This window comes from Leptonychotes weddellii, chromosome 1 (genome assembly GCF_054177405.1).
Source record: "Leptonychotes weddellii isolate Sample4059 chromosome 1, ASM5417740v2, whole genome shotgun sequence".
Lineage (NCBI taxonomy): Eukaryota > Metazoa > Chordata > Mammalia > Carnivora > Phocidae > Leptonychotes > Leptonychotes weddellii.
Genome location: NC_138369.1, coordinates 81,591,513 through 81,612,866, shown reverse-complemented (window position 1 = coordinate 81,612,866; position 21,354 = coordinate 81,591,513). Strand labels below are relative to the sequence as shown.

Below are 21,354 nucleotides of genomic sequence, written 5' to 3'. Positions count from 1 at the left end.
AGGCCAGTCCAGTGGTAATAACTTAATTCTTTATGACAACTTTGCCAGATAGAGTATTCTTGGAAGTTTTTTCTTTCAGCACTTTGACTATATTGTGCCAATCCCTTCTGGCCTGCAAAGTTTCTGCTGAAAAATCTGCTGATTGTCCAAAGGGGTTCCCTTAATATGTAACAAGCTTTTCTCTTGCTGTTTTTAAGATTCTCCCCTTACCTTTAACTTTTGACACTTTAATTATAATGTGTCTTAATATGGGTCATGTACTCACAAGAGGTCTCCGGGCTCCTTACTTCTAGGTTTATCGTGAGGGTGGAGGTTGCCAAGTCTGCCCTCCAGATAACCTGGTCATATCTTACTGTTACAATTTTGAGAGAGAATTACTAACAAACAGATCAGGTTTGTCACAAAAGCCAAATGTCAAACCTCTCCCTCCTGTGTTCCCACATAGCAACTGTGAAATCCTTTTATTTGAGGGCAAAGTCTTTTACTTGTGTGGCTCTAGAATATAGGATGGTGCCTGGCATAAAGTGTTCAATAAATAATGAATAGATTCTCTTTCCCACACCCTTTCTTGATATCAATGAACTCCAAGGGAAGCTCTTAAAGGAAAGTATTAGTTCTTAGACAAGGCCCAAAGAGGACTCAATATAACTCTTATTTAAAATGAGTAACTACTGACCAAGATAAGAGGAAATCAAAATTATCAGGTATATTATCTTCCCAGGCTGGTTAGAAATGGCTTTTGTTAGGATTCTGAAGCAGAAGGAAGCAATAATGAAATTTTGACTTCTTGACTTCCAGTTGACCTCAAGGTACAGAATATTTCACGTAAGACTTGCTATACGAGACCCATCAAAAGCAAGAAATGTGATTAGGATCTGTCAGTCGTGTACCCAAGCACATGGGTGGACAAGTCAGGGGAGGACATCTGTTTCACTTGCCACTTATGCTTTGTTGCAGAAGGGAAGACAGGCCACAGAGCTTGGAGCTTCAGAAGAAATTTTAGGTATCAGATTCAAGATATGTTTGTTTTTAACTGCTACTTTAAAACAGTCAAAGAAAACATATTTGGTCAGATTTAAATCCTTTTAGTGCTAAAGAGGCTTCATTTAAAGAGAAAAAGTAGGGAGCAGTTCATAATCAGAAACATTTTAGCCTCTATGAGCAAGAAAAGTTGGTAGCTGTTTTGCTAAACTGCCCTGGCAGTCCTTTTCTCCCACTAATGTATAGAAATTTCATGAATGCATAGACTGTGTTATCCCGAGGCCCACAGACCTAGCCCTTCCCAGCATTGGGCAGGCTTGCCAGGCACACAACAGGTACTCAGCAAATACTTGAATGATAAGACACTCTAAGCAGGGCAGTTTGGTTCACTTACGTCTCATCAAACAGGGGTTCCAGGGTCTTCCGTTTTACTGAGGTCTTCTTACGACTTGCCCACCTCCTCTCCGGTAACAAGTAGACACGGACATAGGGATCAGCCCCACTGCTGGTACAGGGTGTCAGGTTTCTGATTTGGTTTCAAAGACATTAAAGAAAAAAGTTTTGAAACACTGAAAGGACTCTTGGAGAAGGCTGTACTAGCCATTCAGCTTGAGATGGCTTGTGGATAAAAATGCCTTGTCTAGATGACCAAAAAGCAAAAGTCTGCAGAATTTGGAGGATAAAACACCAGATGCAGGATTTTGAAAACACGTGTTTTTTAAAGCCTGGAGTAGAGCGAGTACTTCCCATCTAAAGGAAATTGGAGATTCGCACTTGAGAAAAGGTACTGGCTCCAAGTCCGCTCAAACAGTTTTTGCAGTGGTTATATTTAAACGAAGCCCTTGGCTCTGGAGCCCGCCTACCGGTGTCACTGAGGACCTTGTCATTCACCGCATGCCGCCTTCACACCTCACTCCTTCCTAGTGTATTAGGATGCCCACCCCTACGTTACTTCAAGCACCTCCACTCTCTCGTTCCCCCGGCCCCAGCCCCCCGTTACCTGCAGCCGTTGATGAGCACACTGAGGCAGCGCCGCAGACACACATAACGCACGGTGAGCTGCACCTCACCCAGCCTCCGCCGCCTGAGCTCCCCGCCTCTGTGAGGAAAGGGCTCGTCACTCCCCTTGCCATTACGGGTGTTGGCCTCTCCCCCAGCCCCTAAGACAGAAGCACGCCCTGCTTTAGGCACATAGAGCCATGTGCGTTAGTAATTCTCACTGAGGTGCCTTTCAGTCAGAAGTCAGTTCCATCCATTCACATGTAATCATCCCACTTCACAGTAGGAAGAACATGAACCCTGGAATGGGATCTGCCTTTATACCATGATTTCCTGTGGGACCTTCGGTGAGTTATTCGACCTTTATGATATTAACTTCTATCTCCTAGGGTAATTGTGAAGATGGAATTAAATAACATGCTAAGCTCATAGTCAATAAATGGCAGCCATTGATGATCTGTTTCCACATTCTAAGCTTTCCATATCATCCCAGTACACTTGAGAATTCAGGAAATATTTCTGTCGTAAGGAACCTTAACAAACAAAGCCCAGCACCTGGTTACCGCGGGAATGCACTTGCTCTCTTTCTCTCCCTTGCCCTGTGTTTCTAGCATATACCATGCTGCCTCTCATGAAGCCACTTTGTAAAAGACCAGAACTTGCAGAGAAAAGTGAGTTTGTATATCTACTTTTCCATCCAGGAATGTATTTTCCACACAGGTCATTGTAGACAAGATTAAGCAGAGAGGTGCATACTCAGGGTTGAGGCTGATATCTGTCAGGTCAAAGCAGGAGGAGGCCAGGGAGTTGAGCGAGGACATGCTGGGAGCCAGCCTCTTGGGCGGCCATGCGAGTGGGGAGGCAGGGCATTTCATGGGTCTGGGTGACTTGATGGGCCCTGGAGAGTGGGGGCCTGGGACAGTCAGGAAGGTGGTGGCTGAACTCCTCTTCTTCCCCAAGGGCTCACAGAACCCTTTGGCACTGTCCTTGCCTTTGGGCTCTGGGCCTGTCTCTTGGGGCATGGGCTCGGTGGCAACAATAGTGGCCCTGGTGGTTGTCATGGTGCTCGTGCAGGTTTCTTTGGTATCAGAAGCAGGATCTGGGGGGCATGGCAAATTTGCAGGGCACTCTCCCTGGGATGGGGCTTTGGGATCCTGGTTGGTGTCCACCTTCTTAATGAACAGAGGACCTTTCTTTAGGGCTTCAGGTCCTGTGTATGGGCTCCCCATCTCTCGTTCTTCCACGCGCAGGAACTGTAAGCAGATGACAGGATTATGGGCTGGGCCTCCCACATCCACTTTCTCCTCCTCTGCTCTCATCTTAACCTCTGGGAAATGGTTCCTTTCTGACTGCCCAACGAAATGGATTTCTCCCCACCCCACCCCCATATCTTCCTTAACCTCTCTCTGCCCCTGGGTCCCTGTAACCAATTATTCTCTTTTTCCCTTACTACTGCCTCAATAGTGAATCTTCATGAGGACTCAGTCCTGGCCCCCACTCACACTGACTGGTGGAGACCTGGCTCATTCTTAAAGCATGTACTGTCCCTCTATGCAAAGGACTCCCAGAATCTCCACCTCTACCTTAACCTTCACATATATCACACACTGCTTCTGGATAGGGCCCTTTCCAGCTGTCACCCTATTCACCATTGCTTTCTCTAAAATGTGTTTCCTGTCCACACACACCTCTGTGCTCCTATAACCAAAGTTTCAAACCTCAGCCATTGTGTTTCTCCTTCCCCCTGTCATCAAGACCATTTCTAGGGACTTCCATTTCTAGCACTATAGTGATCAAATATTCTGAAAAGCCTCATTAAGAATGACTAATAAAATGAAACAAACATCCTTTTTAAATGCATAGCCAAAGTTACAAGAAAGTAAGGAAAACCCCTAGGGTTACTGAAAAATAAAGGCTAAGCTTTCCTAGGGTCATTTATCAACCTTGAAAAATCCAAGGGGTAATTAGGAGAAGAGGCCTCAGGTCAATGTGAGGCTGAGAGTTGAAGTCGGAACCATGAAGGTGGCGTCTCTTTAGGGAAAAAAAGTAGTCTAGGATAAACATTCCATGCCCCCCCCTCCCCCCAAGGAAAGACTGCTAAGAAATATATCCATCTCTGCCTGTACTCTGCTGGGGGAACTGAATATTTTCTGAGAATATGGCACCTGACAGGATTGTCTTATATGAATTTTGGTTCATATTTATAACTGTGGAATCTTGAAACCTAAAATTTAAAAATTAACCTAAGAATGGACCCTAGTTTGTAATGCCCCCAAAGTGCATGGTTATAGCAAAACAGAACCTCCTTGGAAGCAAGCAACCTCAATCTAGGTCACAAAAGAACACTCAACATATGTTTGCAGCCCAAGTCACCAAACGTAGAAATGAGTCACCCTGAAAAAGCATCAACAGATACAGCAAGTATCAAAATCTAACTCTCAAGATCTTCAGATAATAGAATTCACAGACACACATTATAGCATAGGTATTTTCAGATGATTAAAGATGGAATTAGAAACAGACACAGTGGATTTGGAAAAGATAGAAATAAAAAACAGCCTTTGAAATAAAAACCATGAATATGTAAAGAAAAGAATTAGTGGTCTAGAAGACAGATCTGGGGAAATCAGAATGTAGCACCAAGAGATAAAGAAATAGAAAATATGAAAGTGAGGTCAGGTGGAGACAGAGGAGATGGGGAGAAGGTCCAGTGTAGGAGTTCTAGAATGAAGGATTAGAATGGGAGAGGCAATATCTGAAGCTGACAATATTCCAAAGTTGATGAAAACTATGGATTTCCTAGCTTCTCAGCACAGAGCAGGTACTTAGTGCTGGGATAGTCCGCCTTGTCACATGGCCAGAGCTCCACCCCTCACGTACCCTGGGGAACAGGAGGAGAGATTTACCCGAAGCACCAGCCTCATGGAGATGAGGCTGTCCAGGCCTGAGTGGTCCAGCTGAAAGCGCTGCTCAAGGGTGAGGTCTGTATAGGGTAGAATCTGGCACAGGGGGAACTCCAGCACTCCCAGAGCATATTCTTGGTCATCGTCTAGCACCTGGGCAGGGGGCCAGTCACAAAACAGGAGAACCAAGCCCCACACCCACCACCACCTCTCTCTGGGCCCCATTCAAGTCTAAGTTCACTTCAGTAAGCATGTACTGTGCTTCTATTGGCCTCTGGTCCTGTTCTGAGAACCCAGGACTAGGACCAGATCTGTCCCCCGTTTGCAGTCAGGGTAGAGGCAGTTAGGAGCTCTATGAGGCAAGTGTGTCAGATGCTCAGGGTCGCAGGGGCTTTAGGGACTGATGGGCTGAGGGCCTTAAAAGATCCCAGTTCTGCCATTTGTTGTTTAAGCTTTCATGACTAAGTCACTGTTTGTGCCTCTATTTGCTTCTGTGTAAAATAAAGAAGCTATCTCTTTTCCACAGATCTTTTGTGAAGATTAAATTATTTTTTTAAAGAAGTACATCACCATCAAGGTCCTGGGATGATCCCAACACAGGCCACTCTGGGTGCTGGGTAACAACTTGAAAGAGTCTTGCAGGGAGAGCCAAGGGACTTGAGGGCTTGTCCTTCCACAGCCTCTTACCCACTGTCCTTGGGCACCAGCCTCATGAAGATGTGGGGCCTCTGTATCCTCTCCCACACAAAAGGGGCTGACTTTACTGCTGGGAGAACCTGCTCAAGGTGAATTATCAAGCTCCCCACCCCTCCTGGGTTAGACACTTCTTAGCTTTGTTCCAGGAGCCCAACTTCAAACCTTCAGGTGCAGCTCCTCAGCTGCCACGTTGGACACAAAGAAGGAGAACGCCTGGCTCCACACTGGGTCCTTGCTGTGGGGACAAGTCTGGGGACAGAAGAGAGAAAGATCATTGAAGGGTCAGGATGGGCAGCTCAGGATACTGGCACCCTCTGCTTTCAGCTGGCCACCCACTATCACTGGGAGCCTTCTCTGCCTCCGCCCGGGGATCAGACCCCACACACTACAGCTTAGGGGAGGCATTAGAGCAGGGCAGCCAGACCCAAAGGCCAGAAGGGAGCTTTCCCACAAAGTTGTGCAGGGGCTGAAAAGCATACCAGCAGCACTAGCACTCACTTCCCGGGGAGGGGACCAACAGGATTTCTGCTGCTTTCTAGCTCATGCTCTTGGGCAAGTCACTCATCTCTGACCCTCAGATTCTTTTTTTTTTTTTTAAGATTTTATTTATTTGACAGAGAGAGACACAGCAAGAGAGGGAACACAAGCAGGGGGAGAGAGGGAGAAGCAGGCTTCCCGTGGAGCAGGGAGCCCGATGCGGGGCTCGATCCCAGGAGCCTGGGATCATGACCTCAGCCGAAGGCAGACACCTAACGACTGAGCCACCCAGGCGCCCCTGACCCTCAGATTCTTAAACCATAGAACTATTTTGTGAGGTTGTTCTGAAGACAAACTGTCTAGAATGTAGCCTGGCACCTACTAAGCATTCAATTCTCTAATTCCCTTCCCTTTTCTTCTCTCCTTAAAAAGGTGTGGCGCCCCCTTTCCTTGTCCCATGGCTACATACCACGCTGTCTTACCTTGCTCGTATGTGTCTTCTTGCCTACAGATAGCTTGACATAGGAAGAAGGATCTCTGCTGACTTTATTCTGTGAAGGGCAAATCCACAACAATGAAAGTGGCACCACTGGCTTGAGACCACCCCCCACCCCACCTTACCTCCCAACTCCCAGAGCATCAGTGGGATCTGGGACCAACCGATTGCTTCCCTTCGAGAGAAGGCTACTGTGGTGCTCCCAGGGCCACTGGGCTGCCAAAACTGTGCAAGCACCAGGATAGGGCTAACCCCAGGAGAGGTTCCAAGTTAATGACAAGAGGCCAGGAGCTGGGCCTGGTTCGGCACAGGCTCTTGTTCCCTGGGGCTATGGAAATGGTCAAGTTCTGGCTCTTTAACTTATGACTCAGGTACTTAACCTTCTGGGTGCTACTTGTAAGATGGCAACAAAAACAGACACACTCATCATGGGACTCAGGCATAATGAACATGGGGGACGAGTTGTAAAGCCCAGTGCCTGGCACACAGCAGACTTAATGAACGGCACTCTTGTCATCCGTAGGCTGTGGGTGCACAGATGATCACCCAGGGGACAGGGCTGTGGTCACTCTGGGGAAAAGGAGCAGCGACTTGCTTTCACTTACCTTGGTGAACCTGGAGAGTTTTTTGGCTCGATATTCACCATTCAGGTAGTCAAAAGGGTTTCTCTATAGCACAAGGACAGGATAAATGAATGACACACGGACATTTGCAAGTGACGGGCACAAGGCAGGGTGTGACACTGGTCATGTCACCACTCACCGGCAGGTTGCAGGCACTCTCCAAGAAGACCACGAGGATGGCAGTTGAGAGGCCACCTTGGTCCTACAAACAGACACAGACCCTCACTAGGTGCGGCAGCATCAGGAGACACAGACTGGTTTTGGAAAGGAAGCCAGCCAGCCCTTGCACTCCAGACAAGCCCTAAGATTCCCCACAACCTAGCTTTTGATTGAGACTGAGTCTACAACTGCAGCAGGACAGATTCAAGTCAGACACGGGGCGGGGGGGACTTCCCCATGAACTGGGCTGACCGGCACTAACAGCTTTTGAGGACCCCATCTTCCTGAGATGCTCAGAGGCTGTCTGCTGAGAGGTCATGAGCTGCCCTGGGTGGAGATGAGGCTGAGGGACATGTTCTGCAGAAGGTGGGGCTGGCTGGACGATTCTGGGAGTGGGATCTGGGGGCTTCATCCCGCCCCCTTCCACACAGCTCTCACACGGACCAGCCCTGCCACAAGTCCCACCCCCGCCCCACCACACCCACACACCCTTCCTTTAGGGAGCACTGACACCCCACACTCACCTCGATCAGAGCTTCTGGGTCGGCGATCAGTGAAAGCCACTCCAGCCGCAGGTGCAGCCGCCCGCTGGTTGTGTCGTTCAGGACAAACCACTGCAGGAGGAGGGTGAGGAGGGAGAGGAGAGCTCAGGCAAAGGGCCAGTGAGGTGCTGCTGACCCTCTTCAAGTAGTTCCGTTCTGGCACCTGGGGGGTGGGGGGGCCTTCGTAGAGGCTTTAGGGAAAAGGTGACCCAGCCCAGATGGGGTGGGCTCTGGGCTTGAGGGACCAGGAGAGGTGGTCATAGAAGTGCTTCTGTCCTTCTACGGACAGATGGCAACAAGGATGTCCACAGGGAGGGGGTGACAGGCACCAACTCTACCTCATCCACCACTCTGTTCGTCATGACATCCCCGAGGCAGATCTGTAGGCTGGAATACAGAGGGAGTCAGCTCCGCTCCAAGGAGGCAAGTAGCCGCAGATGGGAGTGTGGCCCTCAAGGCAGGGGAGCTCATTCAGCCCAAGGAAGCCATGGCAGACCACTCGCAGCTCAAACAAATGAAGGACTGTCTGACCATCAGGGCTGCTGCCTGGGCAGGCAGGTGGCTCCGATCCCCAGAGGAGAATGAGCAGACACTGGACACACTGGCTCTGGATTTCTCCGTGATGGTGCTACTGGTGTTTTGAATGGCATGATTCTTCATTGTGCAAAACTGCCCATGCATTGCAGGAATTTAGCTTCCCTGTCCTGTGCCCTCCAAATGCCAGTGGCACCACCTCCCACAGTCATTGTAACAACCCCAGATGCCCTCCGAGGGTAAGTGTAGTGGGCATGCATGTGTTGGCATGTTCACAGCATGCCTCCACCTACCCGACCCAGGCCCAAACGGGAGCTCCCGACAGCCGGCGGGGAGACTGTGTAGCCATTAGAAATGTGCTTGAGCTCAGAACACACTCGAAATCAGTCACAACACGAACTACAAGCCACACTTCTAACTTGCAACAATACAAAAACTGCAGCTTTTTCCATTAAGATAAAAAGAAAAATAACATCTGGTGGTGAGCTGTTTCTTAGGCTGTCAGATCATGCCCCTCCCACTTTGCTTTGTTTCTGCTTTTACAATTACATGTTCATGGAAACAAGCTAAACAATACAGCAGTGTGAAAATTTGGGTAAAACTCTTTTCTGCCTCCTCATCTCAACCCCCTGAGATGAGCAGTGAGAACAGCCTGCTGTGAGCTTCCATGCCCTTCTCTGTGCTCACACACACACTCGAGGGTCCTCCCTGGAGAAATGAATCAGACTGCACAAGCCACTTCCAGCTGCTTTCTCCCCCATACTGGCGTCCTCCATGTCAATGCACATAGATCCTACTACTCATCATTTTTAAAAGCTGCAGAATATTCTGTAGTTTGGCAATGGCAAATTTATTCAAATATTCAGCCAGTATCCTCTGAGGCTGGACTATTGATGTTTCGCCACCACAGTTCTGCTCATTGCGGAGCATTCCAGGAGATTCCTGGAAGTGGGGCTAACGGGCCAAAAGACATGTAAATTTGAAATTTCTATAGCCAGCCCCAGCATAGCCATTTCAGTCCTCCCACAGCCCTGAGTTTGGGTTCTGCCCCAGAGCAAGTGGCCAGGGCTCCTTGGCACTGGGGACCTGCCCATCCATGCCAGCTTGCCCCTACGACTGCTCCAAATGGGGATTCTGGGTGCATCATCATCAGGAGTGCAGGAAGCCGAGCCACGGTACACAAACCTTGGGGTCCTCGGTATCCCCAAAGTCCAGCTCAGGGCTGGGCACTCAGAAGACTTCTAGGAAGGAGGTCAGCGGCAGGAACGTAGAACAACGGAGCCAGTTGCCTAACACAGTCACCGTGTCACAGTAACCAAGCCCAGGGGTGCAGGTCACTGAGTGGTGGAAGCAGGGCTGCTGTGTCCCAAGGCCCAGCCCAACGCCCTTGGGACCCAGCTCAGCCCTCCTCTTCACCTGCCCAGGAAGTCGTCCCTGTCGGGATCCTCGTCATATAGGTCCACCTCCAGGTCCTGCCCAGGGACTTCATACACTACAAACTGGAAGGAGACACAGGTGACTTGGTCTGCAGGCCACAATGGCTGATGGAGCAGGGCTCGAGCATGAACCAAGGGGAGCCAAATTCCAGCTCTGCCACCTGCCAGTTCAGAGCCCTGGGCAGGTTCCTGCCTTCCGGTGCCTTTGGAGAACCCCACCTCTAAGAAGGGAGTGATGCCCTCTGGCAGGACGGGGAGGATTAGGGTGGGTGCTCAGGGGACGGTGGCTACTGGGTGTTCTGCACGGGGCCCGCAGCTTCTGGAGCGCTAAACAGGCTGTGGGTACTCCTCTTCAAGTAGTAGCGATTGTGGGTGAATTTAAGGGAGAACTTTAAGCTCCTGGCGTCAGGCTCTGGCAGGGGAGATTGAGAGGATTTGGGCAGAACCGACTCTGAGGTTCTGTCTTATACTCTGGTCTGAAAAATTCCAACAAAGCTGACTGGTGGGGAAGGGAGGTGGGAATGCACCTATGAGCTGTCCCTCCAGCAGGGCCACATTAGCCCCGCTCTGGAAGCCTGGTGGATGTGGGAACTAGGCCCACGCCTTGGGCCCAGTGTTGCCCCATGGGTATGTGAGGCCCTCCCTTGTTTGGACCCAGCATGACCCAGCATGGAGCCTGGAGGGCATCAGAAGAAGCCAGGAGACCCTCACCTCAAATACCTCATTCCAGATGGGGTTCAGGTTCTTGTAGATGGTCCTACTCCGGAAATGCTGTAGGCCAATGCTCACCTTGGCGTAGGGGTCTGACTTGCCTCGGACCCCTAGGAAGCTGTCCTTCTGAGCCAGCTGCTCGGCCTCCAGCAAGTGGACTCTGAGCACTCCCTGGAAAATGCCCCAGCCCAGGGCTCACAGCCGCTTCCTGGGCTGTGGCAGCCCTCCAGGCCCGTAGCGTCGGGGCCGAAGCCATCAGACATCACCCCAGGCCCACCCCACTTTCTCCATGTCTAGATGGGAGACAGAAGCCAGCTACGGCAGTGTCCCCGCCAAAGCCGTACAGCAAGTGATGGCAGGGCCCAGGGCTCTGTCCGCTGCATCACGACACCCTGCCCACCTTGCGGGCCCTCCCAACCTGCCATGGGACTGGCTTGTTCAACTGCAGCCATTTCCTCCAGTGCCAACCACCACCATCCGAGGAGGTTTTCTCCTGTGCTCCCCACCCTCTCTCTAACCTGCATGTAGAGCAAGTTCTAGTCATTTCTTTCTGACACCCAGGGGTACACACCCCTATGGGCACTGCCTGCTGTGGGCAGTGGGTCCCTGTGCTCATAAAGGCCCCGCACTGACTCCCCTCCCCCTCAAGCTTTGTTCTAAGGCAGAACAGAGCACAAGAATTAGGAAACCCACTTCATGGGGCCAGTAAGGGCTCCTGCCTGGAACTGTTTTTTAAAATACCAGTAGATACATGTACACTTATCACGATAAGCGGCTGAGGAATTGCTGAATTGCTGGGTCACTTCACTATATACCTGCAACTAATCTAACACTGGATGTTAACCATACTGGAATTAAAGTGAAAAAAAAAACATCAGTAGATACACATTCATTTACCCTTTGACCCAGCAATCCCACTTCTAGCTCTAAGAGGATACTGGTAAAAATATAAAAAGACATGTAGGAGGCTGTTCACGACAGCACTGTCGGTAACTGTGGAAGACCGACACAACTCACTGGCGCTCAGAACTAGCTCAGTAACACACAGCCACTCACCCCACGGGGCATGGTGCGGCTGGAGGAGGAAGGGCTCTGTCTACGCTGTCACTGAGGGGCGCCCAGGACGTAGGGAATGATAAAAGCAAGGTGGAGAAAACTGTAGTTCACTGCCATCCATCAAAGAAGGGGAACGTGACCATAATTAGATACGCACACAACTGTACGTGCATCTGCTCATATTAGAAAATCAATAAGGAACAGTGGAAGGATAAACCATTACTTATAGGAGGAGGGTGGAGGTTAGGTGGAGAGAACAAGGGACAGAAGCCAGACTCCTTAAAACAGAATTTGTTTTTTTATATTGGATTTTGGAAGCTTGCAAATATTTTGCATGATGGTAAAAGGAAGTTACGGTCAAAATTAAGCCCTAAAAATAGAAAATGGAATGAAACAAATCAATCTAAATATTCATGGCCAGTCGTCACAAACACACAGAACTATTCCAAGTGGGTTTAAATCGGAGCCACTTGCCAGTACGCCTTGGGGATATATCCCAAGGACAGACTGTTTTCAGTAATGGTGATGCAAGTGATGGTATTGAGCTGTTATTCTGAGACTGCCACACACAGTGTGGGATAAAGCCCACGCGTCACTGTGGGAAGACTGTGAGGACGCGTGCGCTGCCTCCCTGGCCAGCCCGGGCCTCACCCGGGTGCGGCTGGAGCAGGCCGATGCCTCATACCTGGCGCTGACGGTGAAATGGGCACGTACCCCTCTCCTGAGCCCTGACTGCCCGTCCCGAAGGGCACCTTCTGTAGGGAGGCCGTGTGTCTGTGTTCAGAGGCCTCCCAAGCGGGGCCCAGGATAGAGGGGGCAGTGGGGCTGAGCACACAAGAAAGTCCCATGTCCCAGGCTGACTGAATATTCTTCCCAATTTATCCCAGGGATCCTTTCCACCCCCAAATGATGGAGTCCGGGGAGCTTCATGTCCCTGAAGGAAGGACAGGAGTCTCCTGGAGTTTCCTCGGGGCAGGGGTGACTACCCAAAGTCCCCAACCCAGGCGGCAGAGGGGGGCCAGGATCCAGGAAGGATTGCCACCTGGGCTCTGCCCCTCCTTAGATGGGTGGCTTTGGGCAAGCCAGTCAACCTTCCCAAGCCTGTCTTCACCCAGTAAAATGAGGATGCCACGCTCCCACCGGATGGAGACAATCATCATGTGAGAATGCCTTCCCTCCGCCAGCCTATGTGTCCCTCGATCCCGGGCCCAGTGCTCCGTGGCCAGTGTGGGTACTCACGCAGGGCAGAGGGAAGAGCAGGGTGGTCACATCCAGCCCCCTCTTCACAGGCACAGTCACACGGTTGGGCAGCACCAGGTGGGCGGCAATGAGGTCCTCCAGCAGGCTGTCTGACACCTCACTGGGGACAGTGGGCACGGCCAGCTGTAGAGGGGCGGCACTACCTTCCCCAGGTCACCTTACCCCCCAGCCAGCCCCAGAACCAGAGCCAGGAGCAGAGCTTGGTGGGCGGGGTGGGCCCTGCGGGGGAGAGAACAGCCCTGACTCCAGCCTGCCTGGCCTGGGGGGATGTGGGGCATACATTTCGACAGCCCCCGGCCACCCTCTTCCCCATCTTTGTTCTCTGAGGCATCACAGTGGGGCAGCTAAGAGGGGTGACCTGGAGCCTGTGTGCCAATCTTGGCTCCGTGACCCATGAGCTGTGTGACCTTGGGTAAGTTGCTAACTTCTCTGGACCTGTTTCCTCATCTCTAGACTGAGGATATTAATACTTCCTCCTAGGGTTGTTACAAAGAGAGTTAAAACACACAAAGTGCAGAGAACAGCGCCTGGTGCACAGTAATTGTAGCTACGGGTTTCTTCCCGTGGCCCTTCTACTCCCGGACATCCCATCAAAATTCTCTACCGCCGGACCCCATCTCCCCAGGAGACGGGCAGGGATAGTGCCGAGAGCAGGGCTAGCAGGCAGCAGTACTCAGTAAACATCTGCCAAACGGCACACTGTACAACTGGATTCTCTGACTCCAGGGGGCCAGGATCAGTGGGAACACCCCCGGTGAGGGGCCGGTGGTCCTTCCTGCAGGCTGGGGAGGTGCCTGAGCTCGGTAAGCCCCAGCTTGCCCTCGTGGGGACATGTGTCCACATGGGGTCGGAGCCCTCCTCTGCTCCTCTCGGGGGGCAGCAGCCCCCGCAGCCAGTCCCAGGAATGTGGAATCTCCCGGACCAGCTCCTCTTCACTGGCCTCTGCTGGGAGAGCGGCCCCCTGCGACCATGGCTGCGGGCGGAGGGGCTGGTGGGTGTCTCACCACACACTTGGATCGGGGAGGGGATGGGGTGCAGCTGAAGGGAGGCCATCGTGTGTGTCCACCCCACTGTGCCACCGCACACACCTAAGTGTCCTCCCAGGACCACAACACAGAAGGAGCAGGCTCCCCTTTCACGGAGGGAGAGCCCAGAGGGGTAAAGTAAATTGTCTGAAATCACACAGCGCTGAGCGACCGAGCCAGGACCCTGGTCTGGCCGGGTGTGGTTCCAGAGCCTGTGCTCTCAGTAGCCCCCACGGCCTCCCCCGCCCAGGACAGCTCCTCTGGCCAGTGTGTGCCCGTTCTGGGTGCAGCGCCTGCCCACAGAGGCCAAGCAACACTGTTAGCCTTCCGCTCCCTCTCCAGACACACCACCCCTCTTCCCGCCGGAGCAGGGACAGCTTGGTGCAAGCGCCACTCCTCCCGCGGGGCCCCGGGCAGGAGGGCACAGCCACCGTGCCGCGCCAGTCACGGGCTGCCCAGCACAGAGGGCCCCACTCCGGGGTCCGTCCGGCAGCTCCCGCGGCGCACTCACTTGATTCCTGGCGCATCCAACAGGTTGGTCAGGCCTGTCCAGTTGATCTGCAGATGCTGCAGGGGCAGAGGGAGGCTGTTAGACTGGAAGCAGCCAGAAGCCCAAGGCTGAGGTCCCTCTGCCAAGCCCCTGGCACCCACCAGCATGGAGAACGCAGCCGGCTGCGGGGGGCACCTCCACAGGGGTGTCAGGCAGGTGAGGGCACCTCTCAGCCCTACGCAGGCCTCGGCTTGGGATGTCCGGGGCTGCCAGGCCTGCCGCCTCCCTGCCAGGACCTGCCAGGAGTGGAGCAGTGCACAGGGCCACAGGCCGGCCTGGACCGAGAGGTCTGAGAGACACACTCCTGGACCCTCTGTGTGACCCGGGCAAGCCGCTCTTGCGAGCTGCTTCCTGCTCTCGGGGAGCGCAGAGTCGTGCACCTCAGGCTGCCTCAGACGGCGGGACACGAGGAGTGTGGAGTGCCCGGGTCTAGGCTGGTTTGGGCAGCTCCATCCTCGGACTCACACCAGCACCTGGGGCCCAGCAGGCGAGTGCTTACTCACAGGGAAACAGGGCCCGCGTCCCTCCTCGGGACCTACCGGCTTTTGGAGGAAGAACACGGTCACGGCTCCCACGAAGGGCTTGTCCACCAGGAGGGGCTCCAGGATGACCCGCAGCGTGCCCTGCAACTGGATGGGAACGGAGGGCGCAAACTGCACCTCAGCCTCCCTCCTCCCCGCACCTGCCGCGCTCGGCCGAGGCCACTGCTGTCTCGCTTGTGCCCATGCCGCCCCCAAATGTCAGGGCCACCTGCTGTGGCAACAGGAACCACACGCGGGGGACAGAAACCTGCACAGGGCTGCCACCCCTCTGCTGGCTACCAGGGGCCATGGGCTAGCCACCACTGCTGTCCACTGGTGCGCTGGGCCTGAGGGGCCTGCAGCCTCGCCCCCATCTCCGGCCAGCCCAGCCAGCAGGGCCCCAGCGCCGGCACTCCTCCTCTGCCACGGCTCTCCCCCCCTCCTTGATCCACCCCGTTCCTAAGCACGGCTTCTGCATTACTCCATAAGCAGAATCTCGCCCTTCCCTGGGCAGCTCATGTCTCCCTGGGGAGACTTGAACAAACAGAGGCAGGTGTGGGGCCCCGGGGCCAAGCAGAAGGTTGGTAAAGCCCAGTCACTCCTTTCTGGGCCTGTGACATCGGGCCTGGAGCCCCTTGATCATTATCAGCCTGTGTGTGATGTCCTCACCTTTTCTGCAGCCCGCTCCGGTGAGAGCCGGCTTCCCCCTGCCCAGCCTCCCCACCCAGGCAGGAAGGGTGGGGGGGCAATGCCGCCAGGTTCCACGCACCTGAATCCCACTCACACCAGCCTGGATCTTCTGCAGCTCCACACTGATCTCACAGTCCCCAATGTAGCTGAAAGTGGGGAGGGAGAAGGAAGGCCGGGAGGAAGGGCAGGTCCACCGCTCAGAGAGACCAGGAAACTTGCCCAGGGCCACACAGCCCAGGCTCAGGCAGCCAGCCACCACGCCTGAGCCCTGCATCACCTGGCTTTGGCCTCCCCAAAGCCTCAGCCTCTCTCAGCTCTGCAGCAACACTGACCTAGGCCCAGCCCTGGGAGGCAGCCCCCAGGTCCCTGTACCCAGGTGCCCCACGCACATCCTCTGCCCACAAGGCCAGTGACTCTGGGCACCACTTTGCCCCACGACACCCCACAGATGTCAAGGAGGGGCTCTTGATGAACATACCACCCATCCCTCTGCCGCTGCTCTGTGCCAACCCTGTCTCTGCTTAGGTCTCTTTCCCAGGGACACAGGAACCTGAAGACTCAGGTCTAGCTGGCGGCTCTTACCAAGCGATGGGCACAGGGAGCCCAGAATGGGTGCCTTTGAGGGTAAAGATCCTAAGACCCCATCAAAGGACTGAAGGAGAAGACGAAGGGGAGAGAGGGGGCAGCCTTCAAATATCTGCAGGACAGGTGGAGGGGCTGGACGTCACAGAAATGCTGGGTACCCTCCGGAAGGGGGGCAACCTAGGGACCCCAGGGGCTGCCTGAGCTGGCTGAGAAGCTAAGTGGGTGCCAGGTGACCCTGGCGGATCTGGTGGCACAGCCTTGGAGCCAGGAGTGCCCAATAGCCATCATCATCCCAACACGTCCCCCAAATGGGGATGGGTGTTCCCAGAGTGGGCTCCGATCTACCCAATATGCTCTCAGTGCCAGCCTCTGGGCTAAGGACAGGAAATGAGACACTGCAACGTTCTGGAACTTTCACAGTTGATCCTTGGTCCTTTACTTTTTTTTTTAAGATTGATTTATTTTAGAGAGAGAGCACGAGCACGGGGAAGGGCAGAGGGAGAGAATCTTCAAGCAGAGTCCCCACTGAGCGCAGAGCTGGACCCCAACACCCGTGAGATCATAACCTGAGCCGAAACAGAGCCGGATGCTCAACCGACTGAGCCACCCACGCACCCCTAATCCTTGGTCCTTTAAAGCACAATTAAAACGTCACCACCTCCAGGAAGACTTCCTGGACTGAATGTCCCTTCTCTCAGACTCAAGCCTGCTACAAATATCTTTCAAAAGAAGTACCTTTGCCCAACCCACCGAACTAGTCACTCATGTGTCTTTGCATCCTTGTTTTCCTTAGGCTCCAGAGTCCAGTTCTCCCACAGATCTCTCACAACCTATGCTCAGAGCTCCCTGGGCCTTACCACAAGTCCCCACATCTTCTTGTCGTACTTGCTCCCTCTTTCTGCATCCTCTTTAAGGCAGCTGGTCTGAGCTTCCAGGTGACTGCCCTGAGCCTCCAGGTGACTAGCCCAAGAAAGCTCTGCGGCCTGGGCCTTGGGACCCAGAGCCTGCCTGGTGCCTAGTCTTATGGGAGAAGTGAGGCCTGGGCTGAGGGGTCAAACAGAAGCGGCTTCCCTGGGACTATCCATTCTCCTGATACTCTTCCCGTCCCAAGCAGGGACCTTGTGCTCTAGCCCAGGGTGGGGGGGGGCGGTTGTGCTGTGAGGTGCTTTCCGACCCCAAATTAGAATGTAACTATGCTACTCCATCTTCAAACTGGCTGTTCTCACACGGTGTTCCCCTCTCCCCTGCACCTGGCCTGCACAGGCAAGAGGGCTCACCATATCTGCAGGTCCAGGACCACCCGTCTTCGGTTGCGCTGATTAGTGTGCGCCTTGACCCCGTTGACCCGGGGGCACTGGAAGAGAGGCCAGAGGGCTAGGTCAGCGGGGATCTCGCAGCAAGGGATGGCTGCTGGCCCCCTGCCCAGCACTGGCTTTGTCCATAACAACGTGACCACTACACTCCTGGGATGGGGCACAAACAGAGAAATTCACACTGTGGCCCGTCTGTCCTTGGACCTATGATACCTCCCCTTTTTCTAGGATATGCATCCTTCCTTCTCTCTCCTACCACAGATATTCACAGAGCACCTGCTCTATGCCAGGCATTAGACTGGGGAGAAGGTAAGGAGCACGACAGGCTGAGCCTGCCCTCATGGGTTGGAAGCCCAGCAGAGGAGACAATGGTGGGGTACGGTATGATGAGGTGCAGCCCCTGCTGTCACATGGGGATCAGGGGACTTCAGGAGTGCCTTCCTTGGGTAGACCGAGGGTAGTGAATGCTTTGGAGGAGGCGGAGTTGGCCCCCCAAGGGCAAGAGAAGAAGGCAGGGATCTGACCCTAGAAATTAAAGTGTCCCACACCGGGGCCATGGTCCCTTAGCCTCTGGGGCCGAGGGCTGAGCTCCTAAGTAATCTCCCCCACCCCACTCCTTTTTTTGCCTCCTGTCAGGAGGCTAGTAGGCATTGGAGTGGGCTCTGATTATTAAAAATAAAAAAAGTATCATTTGAATTTGAGTTATATGCATGATGAAGTAATTAGAGGTGAAGTTTACTAATGTCTGCAATCTAGTTTAAAATGCATTAAAAAAAGTGAGGAGGAAAAGCAGATGTGTGGATATGTGCTAAAGCAAATATAACAAAAGGTTAGCAGTTATACAATCCAGAGGGTCCACTGCCTAATACTCTCACATTTTCTGTATGTTTGAGATTTTTCACAATGAAATGTTGGAGAAAAAAAATTAATCAGCCATATTAGAGGAGATTCCATTATCTTTCTATTCTCTCTTTAGAAAGTGACATTTACAGGGCACCAGGATGGCTAAGTTAAGCGTTTGCCTTCGGCTCAGGTCATGATCCCAGGGTCCTGGGATCTAGTCCCACGTGGGGCTCCCTGCTCAGTGGGGAATCTGCTTCTCCCTCTGCCTCTGTGCTCTCTCTCTCTCAAGTAAATAAAGTCTTAAAAAAACAGAAAGTGACGTTTACAAATGCACTGTCACATAAAAAGCTTATCAAAGAGTACAGAGCCAAAAATGCAGGGCAAAAGGTATTATGGGGGGGAGCCTGGGTGGCTCAGTTGGTTAAGCGTCTGCCTTTGGCTCAGGTCATGATCCAGGGGTCCTGGGATCAAGCCCCGCGTAGGGCTCTCTGCTCAGTGAGGAGCCTGCTTATTCTCTCCCTCTGCCTGCCGCTCTGCCTACTTGTGATATCTCTGTCAAATAAATAAAATCTTAAAAAAAAAAAAAGGTATATAGGGACATCTTGAGCAGTTAATTAAAATCATCACGTGGTTTTTCCAGAGTTTGTGATGTGTGTCATATGTCAGCTTTTTTTTTTTTTTAAAGATTTTATTTATTTATTTGACAGAGAGAGACACAGCGAGAGAGGGAACACTGCTTAAGCAGGGGGAGTGGGAGAGGGAGAAGCAGGCTTCCCGCCGAGCAGGGAGCCCGATGCGGAGCTCGATCCCAGGACCCTGGGATCATGACCTGAGCCGAAGGCAGACACTTAACGACGGAGCCACCCAGGCGCCCCGATATGTCAGCTTTTTAAAGTGTTTAATTTGCTGTGGTTTATTTTCCTATTCTTTCTCATATTTACTTAATATTCATTTTTGTCCTGATTTTACATTTTAAATTTTATGTCCTTTTTTTTTTTTTTTTAAAGATTTTATTTATTTATTTGAGACAGAGAGAATGAGAGAGAATACATGAGACGGGATAGGGTCAGAGGGCAAAGCAGACTCCCTGCCGAGCAGGGAGCCCGATGCGGGACTCGATCCAGGGAGTCCAGGATCATGACCTGAGCCGAAGGCAGTCGCTTAACCAACTGAGCCACCCAGGCGCCCCAAATTTTATGTCCTTCTTTTTAAGGGGGTCCTCCAAATCATAGGCACTTCAGGCTGCATGGCACCTGGCTCCACCCTGGCCTCCAGGGCCTTGATGGTAAAGACCCAGAAAAGCCAGCAGAAGCCTGGGAGGCGAGTGGGGTGCTGTAAGGGACCTCCTGCAGCCTGGAGTCGCCACTGGGCCTGCTTCTGCTGTGGCGAGGGATGGCTTCCCAACAGCACCACATCCCACAGGCATCGGGCTCTGCTCTAAACACAGCAGTCTGCCGAGTCCTCTGAATGCCGGCTTAGCCGTCACCCACTCCCGGCAGTCTTCCCGGACGACCACAGCCCCCGACACCCCTCCACTCCTGAGTTTGCGCATTCCTGCTCCGCGGAGTACACGGCCGTGTGGTGGCCCACCGGTTTGTGTGTCTCCGTAACAGGACAGGGACCTTCCCAAAGGCAGGGGCACAGTCACACCCATTTCTGTCTACGGTGCCTCTGCACACAGCCATGCTCCGTGAGTCGACAGGAATGAAGCAGGGAATGAACAAAGGAACTCACAGATGCGGGGACAAACGAGTCCTGGCTGAGTCTGAGAGGCACAGACCAGAATCTCCATGGGCCTGGCAGGCTGCTCGCCCCACTCAGGCGGCTAGCGGGGCAGGCTGGCCTGCGCTCTGACACCTGCCTGTCCCTCAGCAGACCAGATGCCAATGTGTCTGGTTTACCAAGGGATGGACCTCAGGCAGTCCTCTGCCCACGGGATGCAGTTCTTTTTAAGTAAACCCCACGCCCAACGTGGGGCTCAAACTCACAATCCCTAGATCAAGAGTCACATGCTCTACTGACGGAGCGAAATGACAAAAATAAGACTCATATCAATGGGGCACTTTGGGACAGCAGAAGTGGGGCAAGAGGGTAGAGTAGGAAGCCGTCAAGAATAGGGACATGATGTTGGGTATGTCAAACGCAAACCTCTTCTATCCTGAGTCACCTATTAGCTTCAGAGAAGTAGTGTGAGGCTTGTAACCCTAACTGACAGAACCGATCGACTGGTGGAGAACTGTCCCCTGCTTTGAGGCACTGTCCCCCCCCACAGAGGTGTGCTCTTCCTCACTGATGCCTTAGCAAGCACGACTTGTACATTTTCGTATCTGGCTGGCTTCTACTGCATGGCACGTTTTCAAAATTTGGCTCAAGAAAAGTGGACTCATTTCCCACCTTTCCTTTTTGTTCTCTCGGAGCCAGGCCTCCTTTGACCCTGCAGACATGTTGGTGCTGGGACGCGGGGGTGCAGGGTCTACACTGAGGCTGAGAGGCTGAAAAGTGCAGGTGGGGGCCGCGTCCGCAGGGAGCCTCCCTTGGGATATTTTCAGTCAGGCGAGTGACCTGAGGCAGGGTCTGGGACGGAGAAAAGACTGCATGGTAGACAGGCTGCCCCTCCTGAGACATCACCCACCTTTTGTCCAAAGTAGAGCTTGGTGAAGGTGAAGGTCCTCAGGTGGACGCTCTTCTCCCGGATCTTGGGCTCGAGTTTCTCCCGGAACTTGTTTTCCATGATCATGCTCAGGTAGGGCCAGGTCTGACAGATGATCTGTGGCAACAAGAGGAGGCTCTTGGGGGTCAGGTCTGTTTCCCCCACCCAAGACCCAGGGCTGCCCGGGACAACCTGACCCAGGGGTGGGGGGCCCGTGGCCCTTACGATGCAGCACCCACAGGCCTGCCTGCCCAGCCATCGCCCCCCCCATCCGTCCATGTGTCCATCAAACATTGCATAACTA

The 21,354-nt window shown here is 53.1% G+C and overlaps 1 protein-coding gene across 4 annotated transcripts in view; it reads right to left on the bottom strand.

Annotated features, from left to right (window-relative positions):
• ESYT3 (extended synaptotagmin 3) overlaps positions 1 to 21,354 on the bottom strand; it is a 50,093-nt gene that overhangs the window by 8,040 nt on the left and 20,699 nt on the right. For 2 of the 4 annotated variants that reach the window (XR_014147219.1, XM_081826946.1), the window contains exons 3-20: positions 21,033 to 21,167; positions 17,522 to 17,598; positions 15,739 to 15,805; positions 14,988 to 15,077; positions 14,410 to 14,465; positions 12,853 to 12,973; positions 10,558 to 10,728; positions 9,827 to 9,909; positions 8,215 to 8,263; positions 7,859 to 7,948; positions 7,315 to 7,377; positions 7,158 to 7,220; positions 6,539 to 6,607; positions 5,742 to 5,828; positions 4,887 to 5,036; positions 2,737 to 3,233; positions 1,982 to 2,080; positions 1,376 to 1,507 (exon numbers count right to left, since the gene is read on the bottom strand). Coding sequence is in view for 3 of the 4 variants with exons in the window: in XM_081826946.1 (XP_081683072.1) it covers positions 1,376 to 1,507; positions 1,982 to 2,080; positions 2,737 to 3,233; positions 4,887 to 5,036; positions 5,742 to 5,828; positions 6,539 to 6,607; positions 7,158 to 7,220; positions 7,315 to 7,377; positions 7,859 to 7,948; positions 8,215 to 8,263; positions 9,827 to 9,909; positions 10,558 to 10,728; positions 12,853 to 12,973; positions 14,410 to 14,465; positions 14,988 to 15,077; positions 15,739 to 15,805; positions 17,522 to 17,598; positions 21,033 to 21,167 (2,099 nt within the window). In the remaining variant the exon portion in view is untranslated. The remainder of the gene's footprint in view (positions 1 to 1,375; positions 1,508 to 1,981; positions 2,081 to 2,736; positions 3,234 to 4,886; positions 5,037 to 5,741; positions 5,829 to 6,538; positions 6,608 to 7,157; positions 7,221 to 7,314; positions 7,378 to 7,858; positions 7,949 to 8,214; positions 8,264 to 9,826; positions 9,910 to 10,557; positions 10,729 to 12,852; positions 12,974 to 14,409; positions 14,466 to 14,987; positions 15,078 to 15,738; positions 15,806 to 17,521; positions 17,599 to 21,032; positions 21,168 to 21,354) is intronic. The other 2 variants (XM_081826953.1, XM_081826957.1) reach the window with 2 other exon arrangements.